Raw genomic sequence first — 27,981 nt, 5'->3', positions numbered from 1 at the left:
GCCTCCTGTTGGCTGAGTCCGTCCAGACGCCAGAGGAGAGGGGATCTTGGTTGAGGAAATTCACAGGTGTCAGACTACTGGGTTAAAGCGTTGGGTGGGGAAGGGTAAAGAGTGAATTTGGAGCTCCTAATGGGCAATATACAAAATATCTCCTTTTCAAAAACTTTTCAGTAGCTTCTCATTATTCTAAGAGTGTAGTCACACCTGTTTCAGAATCCTTTAGGCTTGTCTTTTGTATACTTCTCCAATTTCATTGCTTGACTCTCTTGCCATTGGTATTCTAAACAACCGTTGTATAAAAGTACTGTTAGATCTTTGAGTTTATCACACTGTCCCACATTTCACCTTGACTGTGTACATGTTGTTCCTTCTCTTCATAAAGTCCCCCTCCACAGCCCTCCCTTCTTTTTATCTGGTAAATTCCCACAGTTTATTCAGGTTTCATCTTTCTTTGAGAAACTTTTATATGTTCCCAAAGCACTTTGTAGTTGTGACAATATAATTAGTTATTTACTTGTTTATAATCATTTCCTGAGAGCCTAATGCACTACCTCATGTTAGGTTAGTGCTGATTACAGTTGAATAAAGTGAATGAGTCAAAGATTTTCTAGGGGAGCTGTACGGACTGAGTCTTTAAAAGTTTTCAACAGATCAGTAGAACTGTAAAAATTATGTCTTAATTTATTTCTGTGTCGTGTCATTACTGAACTGTCACTGTACAATGTAGAGAAGGGATTAAATTTCCTAAGAATCAATGGGACAGCTGATGGGTTTTATAAGTGTGTCTACTTTCAGTGCACTAGAATCTCATTTCTTTGGGATAATAATTTAGTAGTCCTCATGCTTAACAGCACTGAAAAGTATTCAATTTCTGCCATTATGTTAGCTGACATGTGAATGAAATAAGATATGGACCTTGACCTTTGGGAAATTAATGTAAATAAATAAATAAACCACTTAGGGCCCAAGAGATACTTCTCTGTAAATTTAAAGTCGTGCAGTGTAGTAGAAATTTAATAACCTAAATGCAATCTTCGATGTTTGATCTTAATAAGGTACAATGACGATCTATAAAGGCTTGCTATCACTTCCAATCCAAGGGAAGAATTACCTAGTGCATTGATTACAACAGAGATTAGAAATGTTTGCAAACTAAATAATCTCCTTTATAAATGTAAGTAAGATATTTATATTCTTGGTGTCATAGCCTCCTTTTGAGAATGTAGGATTCTGATATAATGATCGTAAAGTCTAGTCTATCAATTACCATAAAATACTACTATTACTAAAGTAACACTAATTCATAATAATGGCTGAGAGCTAATACTTATTGAATACTTATATGCTTGATACCACACTAACTTGTTACATGTATTATATTGTTTTATCCTAAGAGCAAACCTACGAGACATATTATCACATTACCCACAATTTTTTTGATTAGGAAATTGAGATGTAGATTGTCTGTTAGTTCAGTGTCTCTCAGTTATACAACTGAAATAAATTTAACTGAAACTGCTTTAAGCAAAAGGGCACGTAACTGAAAAAATCAGAGGGTGGACTTCAGCTGTAAGTGGATATAGAGATTTAGATAATGCCCTCAAGGTATTTGCTTTCTCTCTGTCTTCTGTCTTTGTTTTTTCTTGTCTTCATACTGCAGGATTCAATCCAAGTCTTGGGCAAGATAATAAGGTCACTAGCACCCTAGACATGCAACCTCCAAGCTTAGCACACCCACATAAAAAGAATCCCTGTCTGTCTACTTACCTGCCTACCTACTTACTTACCCGTCTACCTATGTCTCCTCCTCCTCCCCTCTTTCTCCTCTTTTTATTATTATTATTATTGTTATTATTATTACACTTAATGACAATCCCAGGAAAGTTTTCACTCTGTCCTACTTGGCTGACATAGCCATTCGTCACCAACAGCAATGGCTAGGATCAGGTAATATGATTGATGCCACACAAGGATTCCAGGGAGCAGAGGAAAATTACACAAAAACACCAATAAAAGGCAGATGTAAAATATGGTGGGGAAACAAATTATAAGTGCCATTGCCTTTACTACAGAGAGGCTAAATTAACATGCTGAGCTAGTAAGCAGTGGAGCCGCGGAAATCCACGTCTGCCCAACTAGGGCTGTAGCCTTTAAGCATGTTCATGAAGATTCTTTCTCGTGCATTCTTTCCGGTGTGATTTTTGTGATGTTCATTTACGTTTAAAAAAATGTTAAAGCCAGGGCAGCCATTGCAAAAATTCTAAAGATTTCTTTGGTCTGTTTCTTCTGAAACTTTATTTTCCTGATTTAGAGGCTAGAAGTTACAACAGATGGTCTCTGTTCTATTTTCCCTCACAGACCAGGTTTTTTCTTTTTAATTTTTAATTATTTTATTTATTGATTTGGGAGAGGAAGGGAAAAAGAGAGAGAGGGAAGAAGGGAGGAAGAGGGAGGTGGAGAGGGAGGTGGAGGGGAAGAGGGAGGGGGAGAGGGAGAGGGAGAGGGAGGGGGAGAGGGAGGGGGAGAAGGAGGGGGAGAGGGAGGGGGGGAGGAGAGGTGGGGGGGAGAGCAGTTTGTTGTTCCACTTATTTTCATTGGTTGATTCTTGTATGTGCCCTGACCAGAGATGGAACCTTGGTGTATTGGGATCATGCTCCAACGAACAGAGCTACGTGTCCAGGGCCAGACCAGTTTCTTTAGAGTTATATACAAATAATTTAAATATAATATTTATAACATAGTTTAGCACAGTTTAGGATCTGAATTAACAAAATATATAATTCTGAATGAAGCTTCCAGGTACTTTCTGGATACAAATAAATATTTTTATCCACTGCCTAAATGTCAAGTTTTCTTCACAGGGTTGATCATGATCCTTAGAAGCTGTTAGTTCAGCAAAAGTGAGCAAATTTTTCTTATTCACAGTGTAAATCTGTACTCATTTCTCTGAATCTTGAGATAAGATCAGCACAAGACAATGACGCCTTATCTCATGTAGAATTCCGTGGACATTGCGGTCTTATTTCTCTCACTTCTTGTTCACTCATCTAGTGGAATTTCTTTTCTCCTAGAGCTGAAATGAAACAAAGGTAGTGCTTTCGAAAATTTCTTCTTCTTATCCCCGCCCCCCAATTAATTTTCTGTCTCAGCCTGTGGAAATGTGACCATACCTTTCAGTTTGGATGAAGGTGGAGGGTACTTAGCGTTGATGTTATTCTTGGTCGGCTCTAGGCAGTGATGCTATTGTGTGTGAAGAAAAAACACACATATAATCCACCAGGGTTTTGTTTTTTTTTTAATCCTCTCCAAAGGATATTTTTTCCATTGATTTTTAGAGAGAGTGGAAGGGAAGGAGGCGGGGGAAGAGTTAAAGAGAGAAAGAGACACCTGGATTGCTTGCCTCCCGCACACATCCCAACTGGGGCCGGGACCCAACTGCGACTGAGGAACGAGGTACCTGTGCCCTTGACCTTGAATCAAACCCGCGACCCTTCAGCCCTAAGGCCGACACGCTAGCCACCGAGCCAAGCGAGCTAGGGCAATCCACCAGGGTTTTTAATGAGGAAATGAGAAGAAGAAATAAAGACACTATTAAATGGGGGGAAAAAATCTTAACTCTGTTTCTATTCTTTCTTTAATTTTTATATATCTGTCTTTTTACTTTTTAGGTAATATTATCTTCACAAACCAAGTTCCCGTAACTAAATAGGAATAGATAGACTTTGAGTCAGAAAAAAAATCAATGAGCAAATACAGATATTGCGTTTCCTTTTAATCTTCTAATGACTCTGCTTTTCTTTTTTTCTTTTCGGAATTCATTACTGAATTCAGCTTCATGGTAGGAAATGCAGGATTCATGAAAGTTAAACAGTCTTTTATTTGTCAAAAGCTTCAGTGGAAGATGAGGCCCTTTCTTAAGTAGTCCAGTCTTCCCACTCCATTTTTTCATGAGCTTTTTTCTCTTACTCTCTTGGTGGTAGATGGTAGTAGTAGGCAGCTTTGGGGAAAGAAGCAGCTTTAAGCACATTAACGGTGTCATCCAGAAAAACAAATGATGAAACAGAGTAGGACTTTAATAAAACTTAGTGTATTGTTATACTTTTTTCCTCTGTGTTTGTGCATATAGCTTTAATTGTGTTGGATAACGTTTACAGAGGAAAAAAGATTGTCTTCCTATAAGTTGTTAAATTTTTATTGTCTGTCTCTAATGCATGGTTGACTGGATATTTTATTCTAGTCAGCAGGTTGGCGCACAATTCATTCATTTTCCCTCCTTCGGATTATGTGGTAGGGTTACACTTCTTGGACCCCTTGAAGTCAGGCATTACAATGTGAGTTGTCTTGGTCCCTCCAGCTAGTGTGTGATTCGCCTTATTTCTTTCCCGGCTGTGTTGATCACAGGAGTTGGTGACAAGGTGGAATTTCACTCAGCCTGGTTCTTGGTTGGACATGTAGATGTGAATGAGAAATAAGTGTTTGTTTTAATCCACTGAGGTTTCAAGGTTGGTGTTGACTGTTTTGTATCCCTGCCTATCCTGACAGATAAAGTCCTTATAGCAAAACAGATGCTTTTATTCCAGGCCACCTTTACGTTTGTTTATGCAACACTAAATGCATAATTACATGTTTAAGAGGTAAGGAAGGCAAACAAGGTTAAGTCCCTTTCTTTCTTCACTATTACATTAAATTGCTTTTTAAAATCATCCTCTCCAGTATTTATGCTTTGATAGTTTTAAACCGGTAAACAATAGAGAATTTTTATTACAAGGAAAATTCTTCTATATTCTATCTGAAGATGATTCTGTTTATATTTTTGCCTTATGAAGTAATTGCTTTTTCTCCCACCTCTCTATTGAAGAGGAAAGTTTTTAAACCAGAAAGAGTAGAACAATGATTGTTAACAGGGAATTGAATTCCAAGATAGTTGAAGAGATAGAAAAAGGGCACCTGGACCGTTTAAATGAGTTCAAGTTCCCATGTCTAGACAAATTGTGTTTCATTGAAAAGGTATGGCCAGATTTCCACACACCATTGCGAAGAGGAAAACAGACACTGTAATAACACCTCCTTTCTCCCTTCTTCCCCCCTCCCTCCCCCTCTCCTTCCCTGTCTATCTGTCTGTGTCTGTCTTTCTCTCTCTTGCTTAGAGGAGTGCTGGTGAGAGGAGCACCCCCATAAGGGATTATATTTCCCAGTCTGTCTCCCAGATTCCTGTCTACATTTCCCTTCCATTGAGAGCAAAGTCACCCTCAGGCTATTTCCCACCAGTTTCCACTCTTTACACATAGCATACAGAAACTCCTGACAGCTGACAGGCTCCCCACTGAGCCCTACCCCTTTATGTAGGAGAAGGGGGGAAAATGAAGAAAACTTGTCTTGAAAGCCTGCAGACTTTCATACCACAAGGAATGTGTTGACCATATGCATCTTAAACCAGATGAAACAATGTTTGTCCAGCCCTTCAACTCACCAGTATGCAGCCATATCTACTCCATGGTCTAAAGCAAAAACTCAAAACTAGATTTCCTAGACTTTCCTACCAGTCTTGTGCTCAAATGGGGATGGAGTTGTTCATGCACAGTCCCTTACATGTTGGCTTATATTTTTAATTATGATATAATTTATCTGCAGGAGACATTGATTTTCAGTGAATTCCTTATCTTCAAGATTTTTTGGACTTTATATGGAGGTACAGGCACTTAATTATAATTATTATAGGTAAGGTCACCACTGAATTGCTAGGGTCACAAAACAGATCTTCCCCTTTTAATTCCCAATAATATACCTACAGAATATTCCAGTGTTTGCTCTCCTATATGTTTTTTATACCTCATGGCATGTGTAGTTATCTCTTAAAACCTGATTGTCAAGGTAGCTAACAGAACTCTCAAAACTTTTCCTACATTTAACTTTCATAGGGAGGGTTTGATTCCTTGTGGGCCTAGTGCCTACTCCCTGTAGTTGAGTGAATCTAAGGGAGAACCATCTGGCCTAATTTATCTTCAGGCGTAACTGAATAATGCTGAACGGCAACCTCTGGGAAAAATCTAAGTAAAACTATGTAAGTGCTAATTTAGAGTTGGTTAATAGGTAGCTCTTATTTGTATTTCTTTCAAAGGGATAGATATTTTGATCACATCAGAGCTAATCATTTTTCTTCATTCTGACATCTAAACATAGCATTATAGTATAATGAGTTCCCAGCCTGGTTGTTTGTGGAACTCTACTGGTAAAATGAGGACTGAGGAAGGTTAGAAAGCAATAGGGACTATCTGATTTCATAAAGAATCTTTTGTTGGCAAAGGTAAGTTTTAATGCTCCATTGCCTCCTTAAAGAGACTCAGCCCATATTTCATATCAACAACTATTGGCTGATTGAAACCAGTTCTGTTTGCTTTGTGCCCTGATAAATATGGCTTTCATTCCTTTAGCACATACTTTAAGAAACAGGTAGGATGGAGCGGGTTGAAAAACCTGGCTCATATAAGGTGGGTAGTAAATATATCAAGTAGAATATAAAAGTAGTTGCCCATGAATGTATTTAGCATAGTTCTTCATGTAGATAATTTAATGGTATCTTAATTATTTGAGTCTAGTAAACTAGGTGGGAGATTTTTGACTTGGCTTTTAGTATAAACAGCTATGGTAGATATTGTTTGTTTTGTCCCCCACCCCCCATTTTATTTTATTTTATTTTAAAATTATTTTATTTTATTTTAGTTATGGTAGATTTTTATGCATGACTCCAATTAGAAATGTGAAGCACATATCTCATAAGACATTTGGCCTATGGAAGACCTTCCAGTCATATTGCTAAAATATTAAGATACCTGATTCCTTTTTTTTTTTTAAATGTTGGTCCTCTTTCTGGAGCCTGGGATTCAGAAATTCTCAATTCATCAAACTTGAGTTTTAGGTAAAGCTCTCTTACTGCTAGAATTATTTATAGCTTTGTCTGGTGAGTTCCTAATTTTATACAATTGTTTAGTTCTTTAACTATTGTCTCTGGGTGGGTCAAAGTGCGTATTTGACAAAAGGCTAACAATCTGCATTCCCAACTTTTATTTCATTAAGAATTTAGCTTGACAATGATGAAAAAGTTTTACCAGTAACTACTCTTCATCTTCTAAAGGAATCAAAATTTAACATCAGACTTGGAAACATCATGCATTTTGTAATTCTTCAAAATCCTTTGACAGGAACTAAGTAAGGGCTTAATAATTAGTGTAAGAAACACATTGGTTGTGAACATTCAGCCATGAACAGAGACTAAAATCCAACTCTAACCAACTTAGTGAGATCGAGATTTATTGAAAAACTGGCATAAACATCAACCGCTATAGGTGAGTCACAGTCCTCAGAGCCCCCTGAAAAGGAGCAGTGCGTGTGTCCGGGGCGCACTCGCCGCCGGGTCTCTCTGCAGAGCCTTGCATTCGGAACCGGCTGCTTCCACATGGCTGGGAACACGGCACACAGCGGGCCTCAGGCTCATCACCTGGGGCTGTTACCAGAAAGCCACTGAGAAGTGTTTCCTTGAGCTTTGGGCTGCTGTGGCCTGGGGAAGAGCAGTGATTGGCCCTCCTTGTGTACCTGCCTCCGCCATCCCCCTGGCTCTCCGGGGTCTGCAGGAATCTGACAGCGCCCATTCAGATCCCAGTAGGAAAGGGCGTTCTTCAGAGGCAGAGAATGAGCTCACAGAACCCAGTAAATTCAGTACATCAGTCTTTTCTTGCCATTTGTTCATCTTGTTTGCATTCATTAGGCACGTTTTTTATTAAGTGCTTACAGTGTGCCAGGTACTGGAAATAAAGCAGTGACCAAAAAGGAAAAAACCAACAAAGCATGGTGATGGCTACTAATGCATAGAATGTGAATTATAATACCCCCCCTTCCCCGGAATAGGGTGGGCAAAGGCGGTTTTTATGTAAACTCAATCTGCATTTTGAATGAGTATAAAAGAACGCATATGGCTTACTCTCTTGCTTTTTATTTTAAACCTGTGTTTCTAAGTAAATTAGATGTTTGCCACCCTCCCCTCCCCAGCTGTGGTAAACCAGAGGTATAAGTGTCTCCAGAGATGGTGTTAACATGTTTTATTGTATTTCATTTTGGTGGATGCGTGTGCTTGGTAAATATTTGCTAAATCAATGAATTATTGAGGAGGTAATGCTGTTGTTTAACTATAGTCAGGAGAAAAGGCTGTTATTAACTGTGACAAAGAAGCATCATTGTCTTTGTCATTCTTCAACATGTAAGTGGTCAGAATCGAGTCATTCCATGTAACAAAGTCATTTTCTACAATTATCTCAAGATATATTTTGAAACTAATTCCTTTTGGCAGCTACATCTGGATGCTGTGTCATTTCAGAGTAGTCTGTGAGAATAACACTGAAGGGTTTTCCTGACTCAGATTGAATGGTGACTAATGCTTGCTTTGGAAAAACTTCAACATACCTGTATTTTCCTTTCTGCACTGTGCTTTAGAGTGTAAGGTATATAACTATTTCTTTTGTTGTTCAAGTATTCATTTTTATTTTGTTTTGAAACTGGTTTTTAAATTAGTTATTAAATGGTGCAGAATATATTCTTATATAAATCGTAAGCATATGTATGAATTATATAAGCATATATTATATCAATTATATAAAGATTGTATTCATATAGTTTAAAGACTATGAAAGTAATTCATGCTTCTAAGCACCACAATATTTTTAAAAGTATGATATTTCGTTCTTCAGCTTTTGCTTTTCTGCCACTCTCCAGGGTTACAGTTGTTCACTGTTTGAATATTTTTATATGATGTGAATGTGTGTGGGGGGTGCTGGGGGGTTGTGGGTGTGGGTGTGTGTGGATGAACACCACACACACTTGAATGTATGCTTCCTCTATACATATTGCTTATCTTTACTAATCACTTTCTCATGGACATCGTTCCGTGTCAGCACTTATTTTCTTTGTAATGGCTGTGTATTATTTTATGGGGTATATGTGCCTTCATTTATTTAACCATCTTCCTCTTAGACTATGTCTTTAATTTTTATTTCATATTATGCTTTGTCAAATATGCAAGATGGGCTCTGGATTTCTCTAAGAAAAATACCTAAAGATGTTCAACAATTTGGACCACCTGCCTTTTATGTTTTAATAGTACTATTAAATTACCCTCCAAGTAAGGTGGTACTATTTGCTACAAGGTAGTATATTGTGATGGTGGAACACTTAAGCCCAAGTACAGGGATTTTAATCCCAGCTCTGCTTGTTACTTGGAAATAGCTTGGTATAAGTGGATTAGTATATCTGTGTCTCAGTTCTCTCATCTACAAAAATATAATACTTACTTAATAGGTGATGGTGAGAATTAAATATGTTAATATAAGTCAAGTTTTTATAAAAGTGGCTCTCCTATTTCTGTTACAAAATGCTTTCTAGAGCTGTGTAAGTACTATCTGCTGTTATTAATAGGAGTACCTTGTAAAGATTCCTATGATATGGAAAGTTGGGGTCTCAACTAATTGCTGCTTCAGAACGTTATCCGGCAGCAAATGATGGCTTTGACCATACATTTTTCATGTGGACACATGTTTGTTTAGTCTCCCATCTCTGGACAAATATGTACATTAATTTCCTAAATGTTTATAATATTGTGTTCTGCCACCTGCAGGTCTGGTTTTCAGGGTTATTATATCTGTCAATAGTAGTAAAATACAAACTCCAAGTTGTTGTTAGAATATATAATCTAAATTTAATCATATGCAACCTTGGGAAGACTATCTACTTGGATTATTTTACCTAATTATTCTCAGTTATATGTTTATGTTATGTTTAGATTTTTATGAGAGGTTCTACAACAAAATTTACAAATGTCCTTATGCTTGCATTTGTGAAACTCTCATTGAAGATCTTGTCCGTTGTCACCCAATGCTTCTGTATGAATATCTATATAAGACAATTGTCTTAGTTTAGAAATAGGAAAACCTTTATTTGCTCTAACAAACTAATGTTCTTTTATTTAGCTAATGGATATTAACTGGCTAATGTTACATTTTAACTGCCACGAAATCAATAGAGTCACAGCCACTTTTTTTATCAGGCACGATTTCTCATTTTTGAAATATTTCATTGTATTTTTTTTTCTTTTAAATTAGTGTAGGTTTTTTTGTTTGAACAAGGTGTGATAAGAAAAGTAACATAAAAGTTATATCCACTGTGTTTTAGATGGGGTGAGAAATGAGGAAGTATGAGGTCAATGACAAGACACTAAAAAGAAGCTACAGATCTGGTCAGGAGCACTGCTGATAATCATGGGGGAAACACAGACAACAGAGTAGTAGTTGTCCAAGAATGGAACCACGTGGGTTCAAATCTTGGCTCTACCACTTTGTAGCTGTGTGACTTTGGGAGAGTTCATTAACTGCTCTGCTCCTTAGTTACCTCATCTGTCATCTATAAAATGAGGGCAATAATAGTCCCTATAAAATTATTGTTTTGAGGATTAAGTGAGATTATGTGCATGTTAGAATAATGTTTGATGCAGAGTACCTGCTGTGTAAGTGTTTGCTATTGTTATTATTATTAAAGAGGTAGGGCCTGGCTGGGCAGCTCAGTTGGTTAGTCTTGTCCCTAGTATAGACCAAGGGCACATACAAGAATCAACCAATGAATGCATAAATAAGTGGAACAACAAATCGATGTTTTCTGTCTGTCTTGCTAGCCCCCCTCACCATTCCCCTCTCTCTCTCTCTCTCAAATCAATACATTTTTAAAAAAGAGGTAAAAAAACATTTTTGAAATCACAGGCTACTGAGCTTTGTCTCAACTCTCAATAAAATTCTAGAGTGTATTATTAAACAGATGACTGTGAGCATTTAGAAATGGAAGCAGCGATCCCTGGAAGGCATATGGATTCTCTAAGTTAATTCATGTCAAACTAAATTAATTTATTTTTGATAGGATTATGAGACTTACACACCAGGGGGGATGCTCCTGTTGGAGCTAAATTTCAGCCAGTCGTTTGACATAGTCTATTATGAAACTCTTTAAAAAGTGATGGACAAATATGAACTGCATGGTAGTATAGTTAAATGAATTGTAGCAGATTGAACATCTATAGACACAGTATATTGATTCACTCGTCAGTATCAGTCTGAAAGGAGATCCCTTTGTTTTCCATTGCCTTGTTCAGCTGTGTCATGAGTAACTTGGAGAAATACATCAAAGTCATGCTTGTCAAATACGTGGATATCCGAAAATAAAAAAGGAAACTGAACAGTTGGAAAGGAGAATAATGATTCCAAAAGCACTTTATAAGCTTGAACAAATAACCTGAACCTAAAAAGATGAAGTTTACCTGAGATAAGTATTTTTTCAAATTTGTGGACTCTACAGAGGATAGCTATTGCCCTGGGTAATCAGATATTTGGGAAGAATAAGATTTCAGAGGCTGCAAAAATATATGGAGACAAACACTGGTGCATTAAACAAAGATGCACTTATGTGCGGCAAGTTCGGAAAACATACCACGGGGTTACGCATGTCATTTTGGAAGCAAATGTTAAAGATCTGGAAGTTTTAGCTGCCTGACAGTGAGGACTGCTGAAAAAGAGGAACTGTCGTATTAGGTCGTATTGATGTACTTATGGGGGTTCGCGAAGGGGAAGTGATGCTGTATTATGTTTTGATCAAACCACATGTAGAATATTTATCAATGGTATTTAGCTGATTTATCTTAATTAACATAATTCTTAAAGGCATGTTCTGTTTTACACGTGATAATGGCAAACTTAAGAATATTCAAAGAAGGACGATTTGGGAGGGAGTATCTGCAAGCTATTTTATGTGAGGTTGAGGAAACTGAAGTGTCATTAACCTGGAAATAAAGGGAGACTGGGCCCCTAATAGTGCTTTAAAACAGGTCACAGTATGTCATGTAAATGAATTATTGGACCCCATTTTATAAATTTATATAACAATTACTTTAAGCTACATGTTAGGAAAATGCTTGGAATTTAATGTTAAATTATTGTTACATTCAATGGCAAAAACTAGGACTACATAGTAGAAATGATAGGAAAGCATAATTTTTTACTTGATGTTCAGAAAACACTTTTTAACAATTAGTGGGTTCTGAATAGAGTAGACTGCCTGCAAATTTCTGTGGTAGAAGGATCTCTTTTTCATTAAAGAGATGTTTTACTTCTTATAAAGGGACTCATATACATTATCATTTACTTAGTAATATTTTAAAACTTTTTTTAACATTGTAGAAATTCTGGGTGTCTCTCATTTTTTATTTTTTATTTTTCTGTTTAAAAAAGGAATATCGACTGTTTCAAAAGAGTAGAAACTTACCCGAGGTAGAGAAAAGTTGCACAAATCCCACAGGAAATTCTCAGTGTTATTTACACATTCAGGTAATGACCACTCTGAACTGTTCCAGGCCTCAGAAAGGTACTTCTCTACTCTCAGCTGTGCTCCGGTTTTATGAAGCTGGGTAACTAAAATAATTTTCCTGTAAGGCAGAATTTCCTTCTGAAGGATAGTGTATGATACGCTACATCACAATTGCTTGAAAGTTTGTCTTTAAGTATATATTATTGGAAGTAAGTTGTTGCTGTTGATATTCTCTATATTTTGAATTGATTTGTAACACAAGTATAGGAGGATATTTTGTCCCTGTAATGTGCAGCTCCTCCTAGGTAACAGAAGTGTCTCAAAGAGTGCCGTATTATTAAATCCCCCTTGTTAAACAGAGAAAGACTGTTGGCTGGGTAGTATTCCATTGCACACAGTGCAATGTACAGTTCTTGTAACATAGAAATCCACACCTGAAACCTATGTGATCCTATTAACCAATGTCACCCCAGTAATTTTTTTTTAAAGAAAGACTGTTGGATGGTGAAACTAGGTACAGGGCGGGGCAGGGTTACCTGTGCATCTGCAGTGGAGTAAGTTTGGCTCTGACCAGACGATGAGAGTTGGCAGAATGGGGCTAACCGGCTTTGTAGAACTCCGGTGCATTTTATGCAGGAAACCTCAAAGTCAGACCACATCTAACGTCCATAATTTTTTATAGCTCTCTCCTTTGTATTGAAAAGAGTCATCTTTCTAGGCTCTGCTCAAAGTGGGCTGTTTTTTTCCACCCAGCTAATAGTATTAGCTAATGATTATGAACACATGTTGCTGTATAGTCATTTGTTATATCAGAATAATAAGTGGTTTACATTCATTATGTCATTTAGCCCTCACAACACTTTCATAAAGGAGGAAATGAAGAAGCTGAGGTTAAGGGAGGTTAAGTATCTAAGATCAGACAGCTAGTGAGTAAGGGTTTCCTGGTCCACCTGACTCCAGAACTCATAACCATCTTTTTTGTTCGGTAAAAGCTCCTAATATGGAGCAACTGAAAACATCTCCCAACATTTACTTGGTCTTTCCTGAAGCCTACTTCCTTAGTAGTGTCACAATCTGGGACTGTAGGCATGAATGGGGACCGAGGTCCTTGATCTCATGAGGCCTGCAGTATAGCAGGAAGAGTGTCATTCAATAGATAATGACAATTAAGAACAGTTTTGACATCTGCTACCAAAGGAAAGTATAGTTCAAACCATTATATGAGAGTTCAAGAGAATATCTGATTGTTAAGTGTGAGATCACTGAACTGGGGATTATGAGGTAGATACTGTGTATAATATCTTGACTATAGGCCTTCAGTTTCTGTAAGCCCTCTACATTTAACTTAGCAGAAAGAGCAAACTTCAGTGTCAGATTAGCTAAACCCATCACTTACTAGCTGCCAGACCTTGTAGGCACTTTATCTTCTTGTAGGCTGCTTTCTTCTGGGTGAAACAGGCCTGATCCTCAAGGCTACTATAAAAATATGTCTGTCTTTTAAGTCACACATTCACAAGTACTACTACGGCATATAATTTCCCCATAAAAACCTATGCAATTAGAATAGAAAAATTACAAGTATCGTCTTTAAACCCAGACCTAGTAATCACATATGTGAGGAGTAGAGAATAGCCTAATTGAGCTTAAGGCGAGGTGCTGTCACTTTTTACATGATTTATTTCATCTGAATACTACCAGTGATCCAAATTCATGTTCCATCAAAATGACATGGATCTTTGTGGTTTCTCAGGAATAGTGGAAAATAGGAATGTTAAATATATGGATCCCACAACCTGTTGTACTATGTGCACATCCCCTGGAGACCTAGCACAGAGGAGCTGTCTAATAAGCATTAGCTGCCCTTCTGTTTAAACATCATCATCAGCATCATCATGTATGCATATCTTGTCCTTCCACGTAATAGTTTTATGACCTTGGAACAATTACTTCAACTTTGCACATCTCTCTTGATTCTGTCTTTTCTGTGTATTTCACTGAGCGGTTATAAAGATCAAATAAAATAATGTTGTATGAAATTGAATGTAATGATAATACATGTTGTGTGAAAGCACTCTGTAATTGTAGAGCATGTATAGATATAAAACGCTTTATTTTATAATCCCCAAATCATTTAGCTAAGACATGAGACCTTAAACAGCTAAATATTTTAATGAGCTGCCAGAATGGATTAAAGGAAGACACAATACTGTTAGAAAAAAAGGAGAGAGCCTGGTGTTTGACACTCATTTGGGATTCTACAAATCTAAACATACATTATTGACATGATTTTAAATTGTGGAAATTTTTTATTTTGCAATCAAATAAGTAAGCTCAGAATATTTTATTTACCCCCCCCCCCCCCCCCCAGTAACTGTTTTAACCATTAGATGAACACTGACTGGTCTAATGCATTTATCTTAGGGATACTTGAAAATGACTTTTCTGCTTGAGAGACACCAAGGATATCTTGAGTAAGCCTTAAAATATTTGAAACATTATATTTGTTAGTTTAAAAATGTTTGAACCTAATACAGAAAAATACATTCTTAGCTTGGCCTGTGCCCTTGCTGATTTGGCAAAATGCCTCTCTCCTTAACTATATTACTATCATTTTCTTGCAGTTTTTTTCTTTTTTCTTTTTCTACTGGGACATGTAGAAGTCTGGCGAAGGAGGTTTCTGGGATGCGTCTCTCTTGCTTCAAGTTGCAAGAATTGAGATGTCTTTGAGATAGGCTCTCATATAGTTAGTCACATAAGTAAAGAAGGTGAAATCAGTCCCCTGGTGTATTTGTCGCTCCTTCACATCTGTTCACATCTTCTGAAAAATACAAGGTAGCTGATTGCATATTTGTGTCCTGAGCCATGGAAATCTCCTTTATAGAGAGCAATGCTGAATTTGAAGCCTGCTGGGAGGAAGCAGTGAGGGAAGAAGGGAGTTGAGGATGGAAAGGACTTCAGTGCGAGAGGCAGAGGCATGAGAGGTGCAAGACACGATTCTTAGGGAGTGAGAGTGAAGTGGAATCACAAATATAGCTCTGACACAAGAACAATTTGTTTTACAAAGAAAGAAAGGACATTTTATGGAGAGATTGTACTGTTTCAGACTTTGATTTGTATAGAAGAGACAGTGATATCTGGCCGGTGGTTTCCAATTACAGTCTCTTGGCAGCGCTTGCTAGTTCTAGCTAGTTCTAATTCTAGCTACGGATATTCTTAAGGAAGCTTGGTGGCTTTAGGGGCCTGTTTTGGAGGAAATAAATTATAACGCAGCTCAATTTTTAGCAAAAGTTTTTGACAGGGACTAAAACAGATCGGTTTTTTGTGTTGTTGTTTTTTTAAATCTAAAGTAAATAATGTAGGAAAGAAAAAACACAGCTATTGGAAAGGAGACACAATTCACATTATTTGCAGAAAATGTGATTCTGTACTTCTGTACCATTGGCACTATTAAGAATTCAATTTGCTGTTCATATAGATAATAATTATCACAATTCAATGGCTTTTGTATGTATTAGCAATAAAATGAGAGACAATTATATGAAAAAGTGTTGCAACTGAAAATATAAAACAATGAAAAGCTCATTACAGTTTATAAAATAAAACTTAAATACATGGAACAATGTGTGTAAATTTCTTAAAAATTTAATTAGATGTCTCATTTAATTTCAATCTAAATTTCATCTGGAAATACAAAGAAGTGAACAATTAAAAATTTAAGAGGAATGGTGAGAGCAGTTTCCTATCCAGATAGTGAAATGAATTATAATATGACAGCAATTTAAAACAGTATGGTCCTGGCACACAGCTGATTGAAAGATCAGGGGAACTAGCAGGACTCCTGGACGATCCCCAAGCCCAGTGGTTTGCAGTTCGTTTCGGAGACCCTGAAAATGCCCAGAAGTTCCTTCAGCCTTTAGAGAAAGCGTGGGGCCTCTGAGCTCTCTCATCTCCGCTTCAGCAGCAACGGCTCTGCTTTTGTGCCCTTTCTATAATGGGTTCCCACATTTATACATTGGTTTCACATTCAGAAGGGTTTTCATCGCCCTCATATTAATGGTGGTAGAAGGATGCCTCACTAATTTTGACGGCTTATGAAACAAATGATGTTGGGGAACCTTGACTTATTTGTAGGAGGCAGGAGGCTTAAGTTAGCCCGTCACCTTGGTACAAGAAGATAAATTCCAGATGAATTTAAAAATAAAAACATGATACTTGAAAGAAATATTTGTAGATATTTGAATAGTGTCTGGATAAAAGGAATTTCTAAACATAAGAGCAGCAGGTGTCGTAATGAAAAAATCTGATAGAATTGTTAGTATGAAAATGGCAAGCTTTGCATATCACCCTAAAATATCCAAAAATAAGCAGCAAAAAGACTAGATGTTACTAACATGCAAAACAATGAATGTTACTCTCTAAAGAGCTTTTTACACATTAATTAGAAAAACAGAAATATCTCGTGTCATATCGTACCTCATATGATATTCATTTGAAAAAATCTTTATCCTCATTAGTATTTACAGAAGTATAATAAAAATAACAAGGAATAACCACTTACTTGACCTACTAAGATAATGTTTAATACTTTATGTTAGTTGTGATGAAGGAGGTACATTCAGTTCTGCTTGGTGAGAGTATAAATTGTTAAAATCTTTCTGCAAACAATTGGCAGTGTGTCAAGAGACATAACAGAACTCACATTCTTTGACTCAATAATACTCTAAAATGTTACATTCAATATATTCTTTGGACATTTTTGTTTATTAATTGAATTTTTAAAACAATGTAAATAATGCCTCCTCTCAGTAAAGTGTTAATTATGGTGCCCTTTTTGAAGAATTCAGATTACATGGAGCAAAGTAAGACAGCTAAGAGTATATACATGTGTTTTACATTATTATTATATTAAAATAATATGTGCGTGTAGAAAAACTAGAGAGAAAACAAATATTAGCAGTGGTTAATATTCTTGGTTGTAGGCTTGTGGGTGCATTTTGCTTTTAATAGCATGGGTATGAGTTTGCATTTTTCTAATTTTTATTATCAGAAAGCAAGATTATTTTAAATAATTACCCATGGCAAACTTTAAGATTGGATCCCCTATTTTGTTGCAATGACATCATTATTGCCCAAGGCAGCCTGAACCTGTTTTGATGATCTGAAATGTTTACTGTTCCTCTTTCTGGAAAAATCTTACTGTGATCCTCTTAAAAATCCTACTCCCTTCCTACTTTATTGAATCCTTGACCCCCTTTTCTAAAGAAGTAGCTACAAGGTGGGAAACAATTGTAAGAACACGTTAAATTCAAATAAGTATTAACTGACCGTGAAAACATATTCAAATACTAGTATTTGAAAATGTCATGAAGGATAACCCAGAAAGTACCCTTTTGCAGCAGGACGCGTGAAACTGGAACTCCTCAGTGTCAGGAGATTGTTGGGGCAGATCTGATGGTGGGGCCTGGTCGCTTAGAGCGCCATGGCGCCCCCGCTGTGGCTCCCTCTCCCCGTCGTGTTTGCGTGTGGCTGCCTGTGAGTCTGATCCATGTCTCCGCCATGTGTCCCCGTATTTTGATGGCATCAATGTATTGTTCTGTGAGATAATCCCCCCCATCTTTTGTCCTGTTAATGTTCACACAGCCAGTGCAGTGAAGTTTGCTCACACCCAGGAACCCCTCCTCCTCTGTCTCCTTTCTCTGTCTTGCAGGAACTGAGGGTGGCTTCTGGTGTTTTGTGGGGCTCCACCATTTCCTCCCTGCCTCTCATCCACTTCATATGATGTAATTCTTGGCACTTTTACTTCCTTTGTAGAGTAGGATGTGATGTCATAGAGAAGGGGACAGGGCTATCCAAATTCTCTCAATTGCTGGGAGGAGCTGCCCAGGTGTGCTGAGGGGCCTGTACTCAGGAAGAGAAACAGGGAGTCCTCCACAGTGAGTAACCCCACTTTCGAGTGCCCCCAAATTTCCGTTAAAACGTTGCCCAGTACACTGGAGTTTTCCTCTTCGGCCCTTTCTAGTTTTAATCAGTTTGCCTTTTGGACATTCCCAGTTCAGCTCAATTTTCCTCCTCGCTCACCTTTCCCCGCTCAGCCCTTCTTTGTGCCCTCCTGTGCCTCTCCCCGCAGCCCCCTTCCTTGCTTGCTCACTGTGTGTGTCTGTGTCTGTTGACCCTGCCCATACCGTTTATGAGAGCCCGTTAGTGCCCTCAGCATTGCCTGTCGTTTGGGGCGATGCCTACCCTGATCTGGTCCCTGTGACCCCAGCGTCTCCTCTCAGTAACCCATGAGTATGCACTGCTCTGCTTACGGCTCTTATTTTAGAAACTCTCAGCTTTTTTGTTTTCATGTGTATTCTTTCCCTCCCTTTGTTGTGATCTGATCTTTCACCCTTTTCAGGTCCATTATGCAGTTTCCTTCTTGCCTTTTTTAACCAACGTTTTAATACATTAGCCCTCTTCCCGACCCAGCTATGCCTACGTTTCTTTCCCCCCCTTTCCCAGTTTTCAGTTCAGCTCTCAGTGTCCTCCTTCGTCAGGACATGTATTTCTTCTTTCCTGATGACTTACTTGCTGCCATACCTTCTTTCTAGTGGAGTTCATGTTTCTATATTGATTAAAGAACTGAACCAGCTACGACTAAGGGACTGATCCAGACTGGGAAAACTGGGGAAATTTCTGGGGAAGTGCAAAGGGGAGACCAGGAAAGCGGCCCCAATGGTGAGGCGGGTCTGCCTGTACGCAACTCACTGGAGGACCCGAAACGACTTAGTGGAAATTTGGCCATTGATCGTAGGAGAGGTCACAGAGCTATTCTGAGCAGATTTGGAAGCCTTTTCAATTTTTAATTTTCAGAGTGGCCCTGTTATTAATAATTACGATCCTTCTAGTAAGTCCTCACAAATGAGAACTCTAGAATCTTTAAGTTGCTTGGGGCCATGACTTGTGCAGAAGCTTCTGTACAGGACCTTTAATTAGGTGGTGTCTACCCTTGGAAGACGTCATTGTGAAGATGTGTGCAGACCCGTTTCTTGTACCTAGAGGTGGCCCCTGTAATCCACGCTGGTGAGCAGTGGTCCCTGCTGTCTCCTGCTTTCAATACATGTAGTGAGGTCCCTGGCTAAACCAAAGAACTTGATTTTCAGGGAGGATGGTCTAATGCCTGTGGAAATAACTGCGTCCCATGTATTCCCCACACTTTGTTTAAAGGAACCCCCTTCTACTCAAAAATAAGTAGGACAGAGAGGGAGAGAAAAAATGGGACTCAGTTTATAAAGCTGAGACGGGCTGAATGGGAAGAGGCAGGGGTTTTCCTAAAAGTAATTGGAAAAGGCAAAGAAAGGAAACTGAGCTGAACTGGAAAACACATTGTAATGAGGTACTTGGGTTTCTGTATGATTCTTTCCATTTGGGTCATGAAGGACTTTTTTTCCCCTCTCATTTTCTTTTAATATAAAAGAAGTTGATCAAAATGTGAATCCAGTGAGGTTATTTCTGACCAGCACTTTGTTCTCTACTGTTGGTGGTGTTCAGGCTTCATGCTTCCAAGGCCCTGGAAATCTAGGAAAAATTTTAGCCTGAAACGTTGTCTTTAACCCTAAAATACTAGCAATTTTTAATAAATGAAATTATATACATTTATTAACTTGGTTTTTTTAAAGATTCACTTTTTTTTTGGTGTTATGCCCTTGTATTTTTTTTTTTTTTTTTTTTTTTTTTTGAGAATGGCCCCTATTTGTTGCAGAAATTGCCATAAAAGTCCAGGAAAAAAATTACGTTCTCATTTTGGACACTTGAGTTGTGTGATGGGACCTTATCTTGACATAACAGCCCCTTTCCCTTTAAAATTTTAAGGAAACACTGCATGATTCATACATGTTTTCATTTTATATGCTTCCATGCAATAATCTATGAATCATGTTTATTTTTATTTTTCAGGCACTAGAAAAACACCCCAACTCACCAATGACAGCAAAGCAGATATTGGAAGTCATTCAGAAAGAAGGGTTAAAAGAAACAAGGTCAGTATTTATATTTACATTTCCTGTTTTTATTGATTAATAATGGCCACTAGTAATGGCAAAGAAATAGATGTATCTACATTTTGATACTTTAATTGATTGTGAATTAAGTAACTACCTGCAAATATTTCTGTGACTGCCAAATATTTGGGTGACCAAATATTTCCTTGGAACTGCCTGTTGACTTAATAAATTGCACTGGATGAGTTAATATCGAGCATACTTTGTTAATAAAATGCAGCACTGTGTGAATTATCCCCCTATTGGAATCACTCCTCTTTCTCTTTCTTGTAAGAGGGGATTATGTTTCTGAAAGTGAATAGTGAAAGAGAAACACTTTTCAGGCTTGATAGATAGATCCCAGGATATAAAGATGAGTCCACTCTCATAAAATTCAAAGTGCCAATGAATGTGGTTGAAACTTTAGTCCTCTTATATTTAGAACTCCTATACTCAGAGCATCATTAGTTAGATTTATTTAAAAATAGAATTGAGGTATGATTTATATAGCATAAAATTCACCATTTTAACTGTACAAGTCAGTGGTTTTTAGTATATTTACAAATTTGTGCAATTATCACAACTTTCTAATTTTAGGACATATTCATCGCCCTAAAATGAAACCCTGATACCCACCAGCCGTTATTCACCATTCCCTTCTCCCCCAGCCCTTGGTAACCACTAATCTATTTTTTATGTCTATGGGTTTGCCTATTCTGTGTACTTCATGTATATGGAATTATACAATATGTAGCCTTTTGTGGTAGGTTTCTTTCACTTAGCACTTTTTTTTAAAGTCCATCCATGTTGTGGCATGACGTACTCCATTCCTTTTTGTTGCCAAATAATGTTCCATTGTATGGATATACCACATTTTGGTTTACCTATGATGATTCTTTATTTTTATGTATTCATTAATTTTACAGTTTTGGCTTTAACTAGCAGTTTAGGACCATAGAGATGATATTACTCAAGGAGAAAAAAGAAGTTTGTTAGAGGGTAAAAGTAACCATAGACTTGCCATACATGTGTATGTAATAATCTGTGTTCCGTAGAGTGCATTTTTTTTTGTATTAAGGCTGTCTATCTGCAAGCCACTGAGCATACAGTGGTTGTAACTTGGCGAAAATTAAACCTGCTGAGCTACCTTTTGAATGTTTTGACTGATACTGAGATAGAACTGCTGAGAGGAATAAATATCCTCCCAAGGCCAACTTTTCCTAAAACATCGGTATCACCTACAACTCCTGTAACTGTAAAGTGTGGGCAACACCAGCCTGTAGGTGTTTAAAATGCATCTGTTGGAAGTGCGCTCCATGAGCGTCACAATGTGGTGCGGTGCAGGACACCGAGGCTCCGATTTCCGTCTTTCCTAGAGGCTTTTTCTGCCTGCTCTGAAGACAGAGCCTGAGAACACGTAACCGCACTGTTTGCAGTAATTGTTCCCCCACAAATCAGAGGCAGAGGTGGGGGGGCTGCCGCCGGCCTGCAGCTCTGTTAGAGGAGGCCCTGGTCTTCTGCGCGAGGTGTCGGCACGAGGGGTCAGACAAGAAACTGGGGACACCTGGAAATTCATTTTCTCCTTGCTGCCTGTCAGAAACCTTGAAAATATTTATGCCATTTAGAAAGCACTGAAAATGTTTGTGCTACAGCCAAAAGAAAAGAGGGGGTAAAAAAACTCTAAGGATTTTGACTCCTGTCGAATGTGGGCTCTGTGCCAGAGGAACCTGCCGACGTGGACATAAACAGCATGTCCTGTAAGCAGACCTTTGAACTTTGTTCATCATGTTATTTTTCTGCACCGGAGTGACTATGCTGCTATGAGTTGTTATGTATATTGAGGTATAAAATTCTTGTACCATGGCTCTGAACAGCATTCTAATTACATTTATCATTATAACAGCATTATTTCATATTTTTCAAAATGCTGGTTTCCTAGAATTTTATATTAAAGAGTCTTAAGCATATATATTTATAGTGAAAACAAAAAACAAAACAGCTTTTTTAAGGAGTAAAGAACAATGAAATTGAAAATATCACCTCCTATACTTCTGCCCCACCCCCAATATTGTGACCTTCTGTAAAGAAAAGAAAATTTGTTGTTGCAGATACTGATAAATCAGGGCAGTGATATTGAAAGCACCTGCCAAGGCTTCACAAGCTGAGCTGGGGAAGAAAGAGATGGCAGTTCTACTTAAGTTCTATTCTGTAAATCAGTTTTACATGGAAGGGCCTCAGATTATGCATTTTATGTTCTCATTTCTCAGTCTGTTTAAATCCCCTCCCTCCTGTCAGTGGGGACTGTTACTTATGACTGGTTGACCTTGACCACTCTCCTTCCCTTGTTTTCTAGTTCTAGTTTGCCTCTTAGAATCATCTCTAAATAAAACTACATAGATCTTGAGTGAGTTTTGGGGCTTTTCTACATGGTATGCATGTTTTAGCAGATTCTAACATTTATTTTGCCTACTTAATGTACGATTTGCTACCTTCCATGTTCTTAAATGTTTTCGAAATATTTAGAGTAAAGGAAGTGTAATGATCTATTTTTCTTAAGTAGAGTTACATTTACTTCATCATCATAAGGTCAGACACAGCTGTTTACTTTCTAGGTATTTATTAATTATGTGTTTTTCAAGAAATGCAGGGTTGTGATATGCCTGGAAAAATGCAGGGGAGTGACTGAAAGTTCATAATGTGACCATAACCCTCTGGTTGTCTCCTCTGTGGCTGAGAGGTCATGTAAGCAGTTCTCCCCCAAGTAGTCCACCTCTGTACCTAGCATCCTAGAAAAGAGAAGATTGGGTTTGGAATTCACCATCATTCCAAATCTGGCTTTAAAGTAATGCCATTTGTTTTAGATATCCTGGGGTCTTTGATTTGTGTGCCAGGTGGAGCTCCTGTATCTCTACCTCACCGTCCCAGGTAGAGCTCCTGTAGCATCTGCCTCTCTGCACCAGGTAGAGCTCCTATAGCATTTAGCTCACTGCACCAGGTAGAGCTCCTATAGCATTTAGCTCACTGCACCAGGTAGAGCTCCTATAGCATTTAGCTCACTGCACTAGGTGGAGCTCCTGGAGCATCTGCCTCACTGCACCAGGTAGAGCTCCTATAGCATTTAGCTCACTGCACCAGGTGGAGCTCCTGGAGCATCTCCCTCAGTGCACCAGGTGGAGCTCCTGGAGCAGTTACCTCTCTGCACTGCAGTTTTGTCGTCTGTCTGCCCATGGGTCTGTGAGCTCTTTAAGGGTAGGTACCCACCACTCCTGGCTCTCAAGAGATACTCAATAATTATTTGTTGAGTAAATAATCTTCTGTCTCAGGATGTTAATTGCTGGTGCCTAGTGATGCCTTCGGCTTGCATTTAGAGTTAGAAGCTGCTTGCATTTCTCACCCTTTTCAGTAGTTTGTTTTAATCAAAAGGAATCTAACAGTTTCGTGGGAATCCCATTAAATAGACGCATGCTGATAATCTCCAGCAGATCATCTATGAGCAAGTAAGGTTATTATACTGATGCTTGTTTTCAAACACTGTAAGTGCTGCTGGTTTAAACTTGTAACATATAATAAAAAAGTACACCAGCAATTTTGGCAAAGCTGATGTGAATATTTGAATGTGTTCAGCGCACGTGATATTGCTAATTTATTTGACTGAGATGAAATTCGTGACAGCTTATGCCATCCTTTTTCTTCTCCAGTGACACTTTAAATTACATACTTTTCATGTAGATATGATAAAAAGAGTACATCTCTTCTATATCATGTTCTGTGTATCTTCATGTTATTGATGAAATGTGTAGTGTATGATTAAATACTATTGGAAAAGCCAGACTGAAATAAGGACTTTCCATGTGGTTTTAAAAGGTAGATGAATATAATAAGCTGTCAGAAGGACAAATGATTTTTATTGAAAAAAATTAATAGGACTGATTTTTTAGAATTGGTTTTTTGATGAAAATATATTTTGGCAAGTTTTAATTTCCTTCTATATAATAGCATAGAATATTTTGTTAATACAGTTTTATTCTGGTCCATCTATACACTTGCTCTTACTGATTCTGAGTGGTTATTTTCAGGCTTCTGTTATATTGTGTTTATGAGTTGCCAACAATTGATAAAACATTGCAGTATGAATGCTTTTCAGATGATCAGAATCTTATACTCTGTCAAGTACCAATGTTGCTTGTATAGAGGGGTTAAAAATGTGCATATTCCAGTCTGTAGCTTTTGTGGATGGGTATCTAATATGCCTGCTCAGACTCTTGGCTAAACATTCCTACTTCCTTATGCAGTTTGTGTGCCACTGTAGAATATGGTCTTGTCTGTAGTAATTAAAATTATCTTTAGAAAAAGAGGAGTAACTCCAGTTACCATGTTGGTTTGGCAGACTTTTGGAGTGGTCTTCTGCTTTTCTGTTTTGGGTTTGCTAATTCAGAAGTGATAATTCCTTTACAAAGAGGACGGAGGGATTTTTGATGCCTGAGAATATATTTTTCTCTGCTCATAAGATTGTTAAAGTGATGCTTCCAAAGAGATGTGAGCTCAGTTATAGTGGCACATCTGGGTCGGGAGGTCAAGGAGTGAGGCTTGTAGCACTTACTAGCAAGAGCAGAACAGCCATTCAATAGTGAGGCATAATTTCTTATGTGTTGGGCATCATCATTACAAGACACCTGTCATTAATGTAGCATGAACTGTGATATGGTTTTCATGTTATTTGCTAATAAGTAAATAGTTCTCAAATAGAGGTGAGGCATTCATAAAATAAAGGCAAAAAAGCTCACACAAAGCAATAAAAAACCACACTTGGATTGGGGTAGCGCAATATTTATGAGCTATATTTTTACAACATTATAGTTGCCTTAATAAAAAATGTGTGTTAGATTTTATCAACCCTTTATAGAGCAAGAGCCTATAATTACATATCACAGTAGGGACATTTGAAAAGATTTATAAACAATCTCTGTTGGACTCAGAGTATGGACATATTTTCAGTTTTACAATGTGAAACATGCAATTGACAATCTGAGATTTTGTAATTATTCTGGTATCAATGAAGACATTCTATTCCCACTGATAATTCTGAGAATAAATTTGTTTTTAGCTACTCATCTTAAGGCTTTGCATGTTTTCTGTTTTGTAATTTCTGTTATGATATGCTAAAATTAGGATCTCCACCGGGCAGTGGTTTATTAAAGATGTTGCATTTTTCTAGGGGAATAAAATGTCAGAAAATTCTATTACTACATCTAGTGACAAACAATAAAATTTCTTGGCATTTCTCTCGGCGAGATTTACGTTTGTAATTAGTGCTATAGGAGATGATTCTTTCTCGCCGCTGAAATGTTTTGTCTAGAGATAAGAAAGAAACACAAATAATTTCTACTGCAAAATCAATTCTTATCTCCAGACTCCATGTTGGCATCCATCCTTTTGTACTGAGTGATGGTCAAGTTTGTTTACGTTGGGGCATTTTAGAATCACGTTGTTAACTCACAGTGTCATCCCTGTCATTTGCTGACATTTAATCCTGTCCTTGTGTAAATGGTGTGCACAGTCAGCTACTTGGAGAGGGATGAATGCCACAGTGGTGTTATTAACAGAGACATAGGGCAGTCCGCATGCACTGATGTGCCTGTATAGGTGTGTACATGAGTGTGAAAACAGACTTTTAGAATAACCTGTCTCTTGGTTGACATAAATTTTATTTGTCGCCATTACTCAGATTAGAAATCTAAATCAAAGTAATTCCTACACCTCTTCTCCCCTGCCACTGTGGCCATGTGGTTCTTGGCTAGTGTTAGTTCTAGTTCCTAAAGACATCTTTCTTTCTTTGTATTCCCATTTGCCATTCATGCTTTCCTCCTATAATTTCTTTTTCTTAATTAATTTTGTTGGCGTGACATTGGTTAATACGATTATGTAGGTTTCAGGTGTACAGTTTTATAAGACATCATCTGAATATTGCATTGAATGTTCACAATCCAAAGTCAAGTCGCCTGACCTTCCATCACCATCTACAGCGGTACCTCGGTTTTCGAACATTTCAGAACTCTAACGGTCTTCCAGAATGGATTACATTAAAACACCGAGGTACCACTGTATTTAACTTCCTTCACTACCTCCCTCCGCCCCCCTTTCCCTCTGGTAACCACCATACCATTGCCTGTGTCTGTGCATTTTTGTTTGTTCATTTGTTGTTTTTGGTTTTATATCCCACATATGAGTGAAATAGATGGTTTTTGATTTTTTGCTGTCTGACTCGTTTTGCTTAGCATGATATTCTCAAGATCTATCCATGTTGTTGCAATGTCGATATTTCATTTTTTCTTATGGCTGAGTAATATTCTATTGTGTATATGTATCATATCTTCTTTATCTAATTATCTATCAAAGGACACTGGTTGTTTCCATGCCTTCGCCACCATGAATAATGCTGCAGTGAACATAAGGGTATATATCTTTATGAATAAATGTTTTCAATTTTTGGGGAGTGATACTGACTGCTACTTGTCACCATACACAAAATGGGTCAAACACATAATTTCTTAACTAGGTTAACACATTATCTTTTTATCTGATCTCTTTAAACATGGTCTCCCCCCTTTTAAATCCATTTTTTCTCAAAAACTACCACTTATAGTAGCATTTCTTAACTGATAGCAGACAACATTCCAGAGAATATATTGCAACTATTAAACTATGAATCAAAAGATACTGTCAGTTCTATGTTTGGTGATAATTAGATAAAACCAGTATAATACTTTTTCCCTAGTTAGATGGTATCTGAATAAATGCATGATATTCTGATAAAGTAGGGCTTATGATATGAAGAATGATATGAAGAATGAAAGCATACATTATACTTTACAATTAGGTGAGATATTTTGAATTTCCAGTCTGGTCATTTTTATATACATTTGGTTCCTCCCAAAATATGTCACTTAATATGTCGTTGGTTGGCATTATATGCTTTTTTCTACATAATTAGTTTTTAAATTAACTGGTACAAAATTTGTATGTAAGAATTCATAGTGTATACATGGATATCACTAATTGTTTAAAATAACTAAGTAATTTGTCATAAATAAACTTTATTTTTACTTAGTTATTTTTTTATACTGACAATGTGATTGAAATAATTACTGTGGAAGCAGTTCCTGAGATAAAAAATAATTACATGAAACCTTACCCTGTGAGGTCAATTTTGAACTCCTTAGCATATACCTAATCAGTCTGGATTTGGGCCACCTAAAAGCCTTTATGTTCAAGCATCCGGTATTGCAGCTACAGCTGACTATTTGCTTTCACAGTGAAATTTCCCCCGTTATCTTTTCATGATTTGGAAAGTAGAAGTAGAGCCCCATGAAGCATTCATGAACTGTGCCGTGTGTGTGGGGGGGTGTATTCACACACACTCACATACACTTCTGGTAGTTATCACATTGGTCCATAAGAGGCTGTAAGATGGATTGCTGAATGGGGAGGAGGCCCTTTTCAGATAAAATGCCTCGCACTAATGTAAAAATTTGGAACAGGACTTTTCCTGGTTCCCAGATTGAAGTTGCGTGAT

The 27,981-nt window shown here is 37.6% G+C and overlaps 1 protein-coding gene across 1 annotated transcript in view; it reads left to right on the top strand.

Annotated features, from left to right (window-relative positions):
• ASXL3 (ASXL transcriptional regulator 3) overlaps positions 1-27,981 on the top strand; it is a 160,574-nt gene that overhangs the window by 10,726 nt on the left and 121,867 nt on the right. The window contains exon 2 of the mRNA XM_081150242.1: positions 20,326-20,412. Within this exon, the coding sequence (XP_081006368.1) occupies positions 20,326-20,412 (87 nt within the window). The remainder of the gene's footprint in view (positions 1-20,325; positions 20,413-27,981) is intronic.

This window comes from Miniopterus schreibersii (assembly GCF_964146895.1).
Source record: "Miniopterus schreibersii genome assembly, chromosome: 10".
Classification (NCBI taxonomy): Eukaryota; Metazoa; Chordata; class Mammalia; order Chiroptera; family Miniopteridae; genus Miniopterus; species Miniopterus schreibersii.
This window is presented reverse-complemented; position numbering and strand designations above follow the sequence as displayed.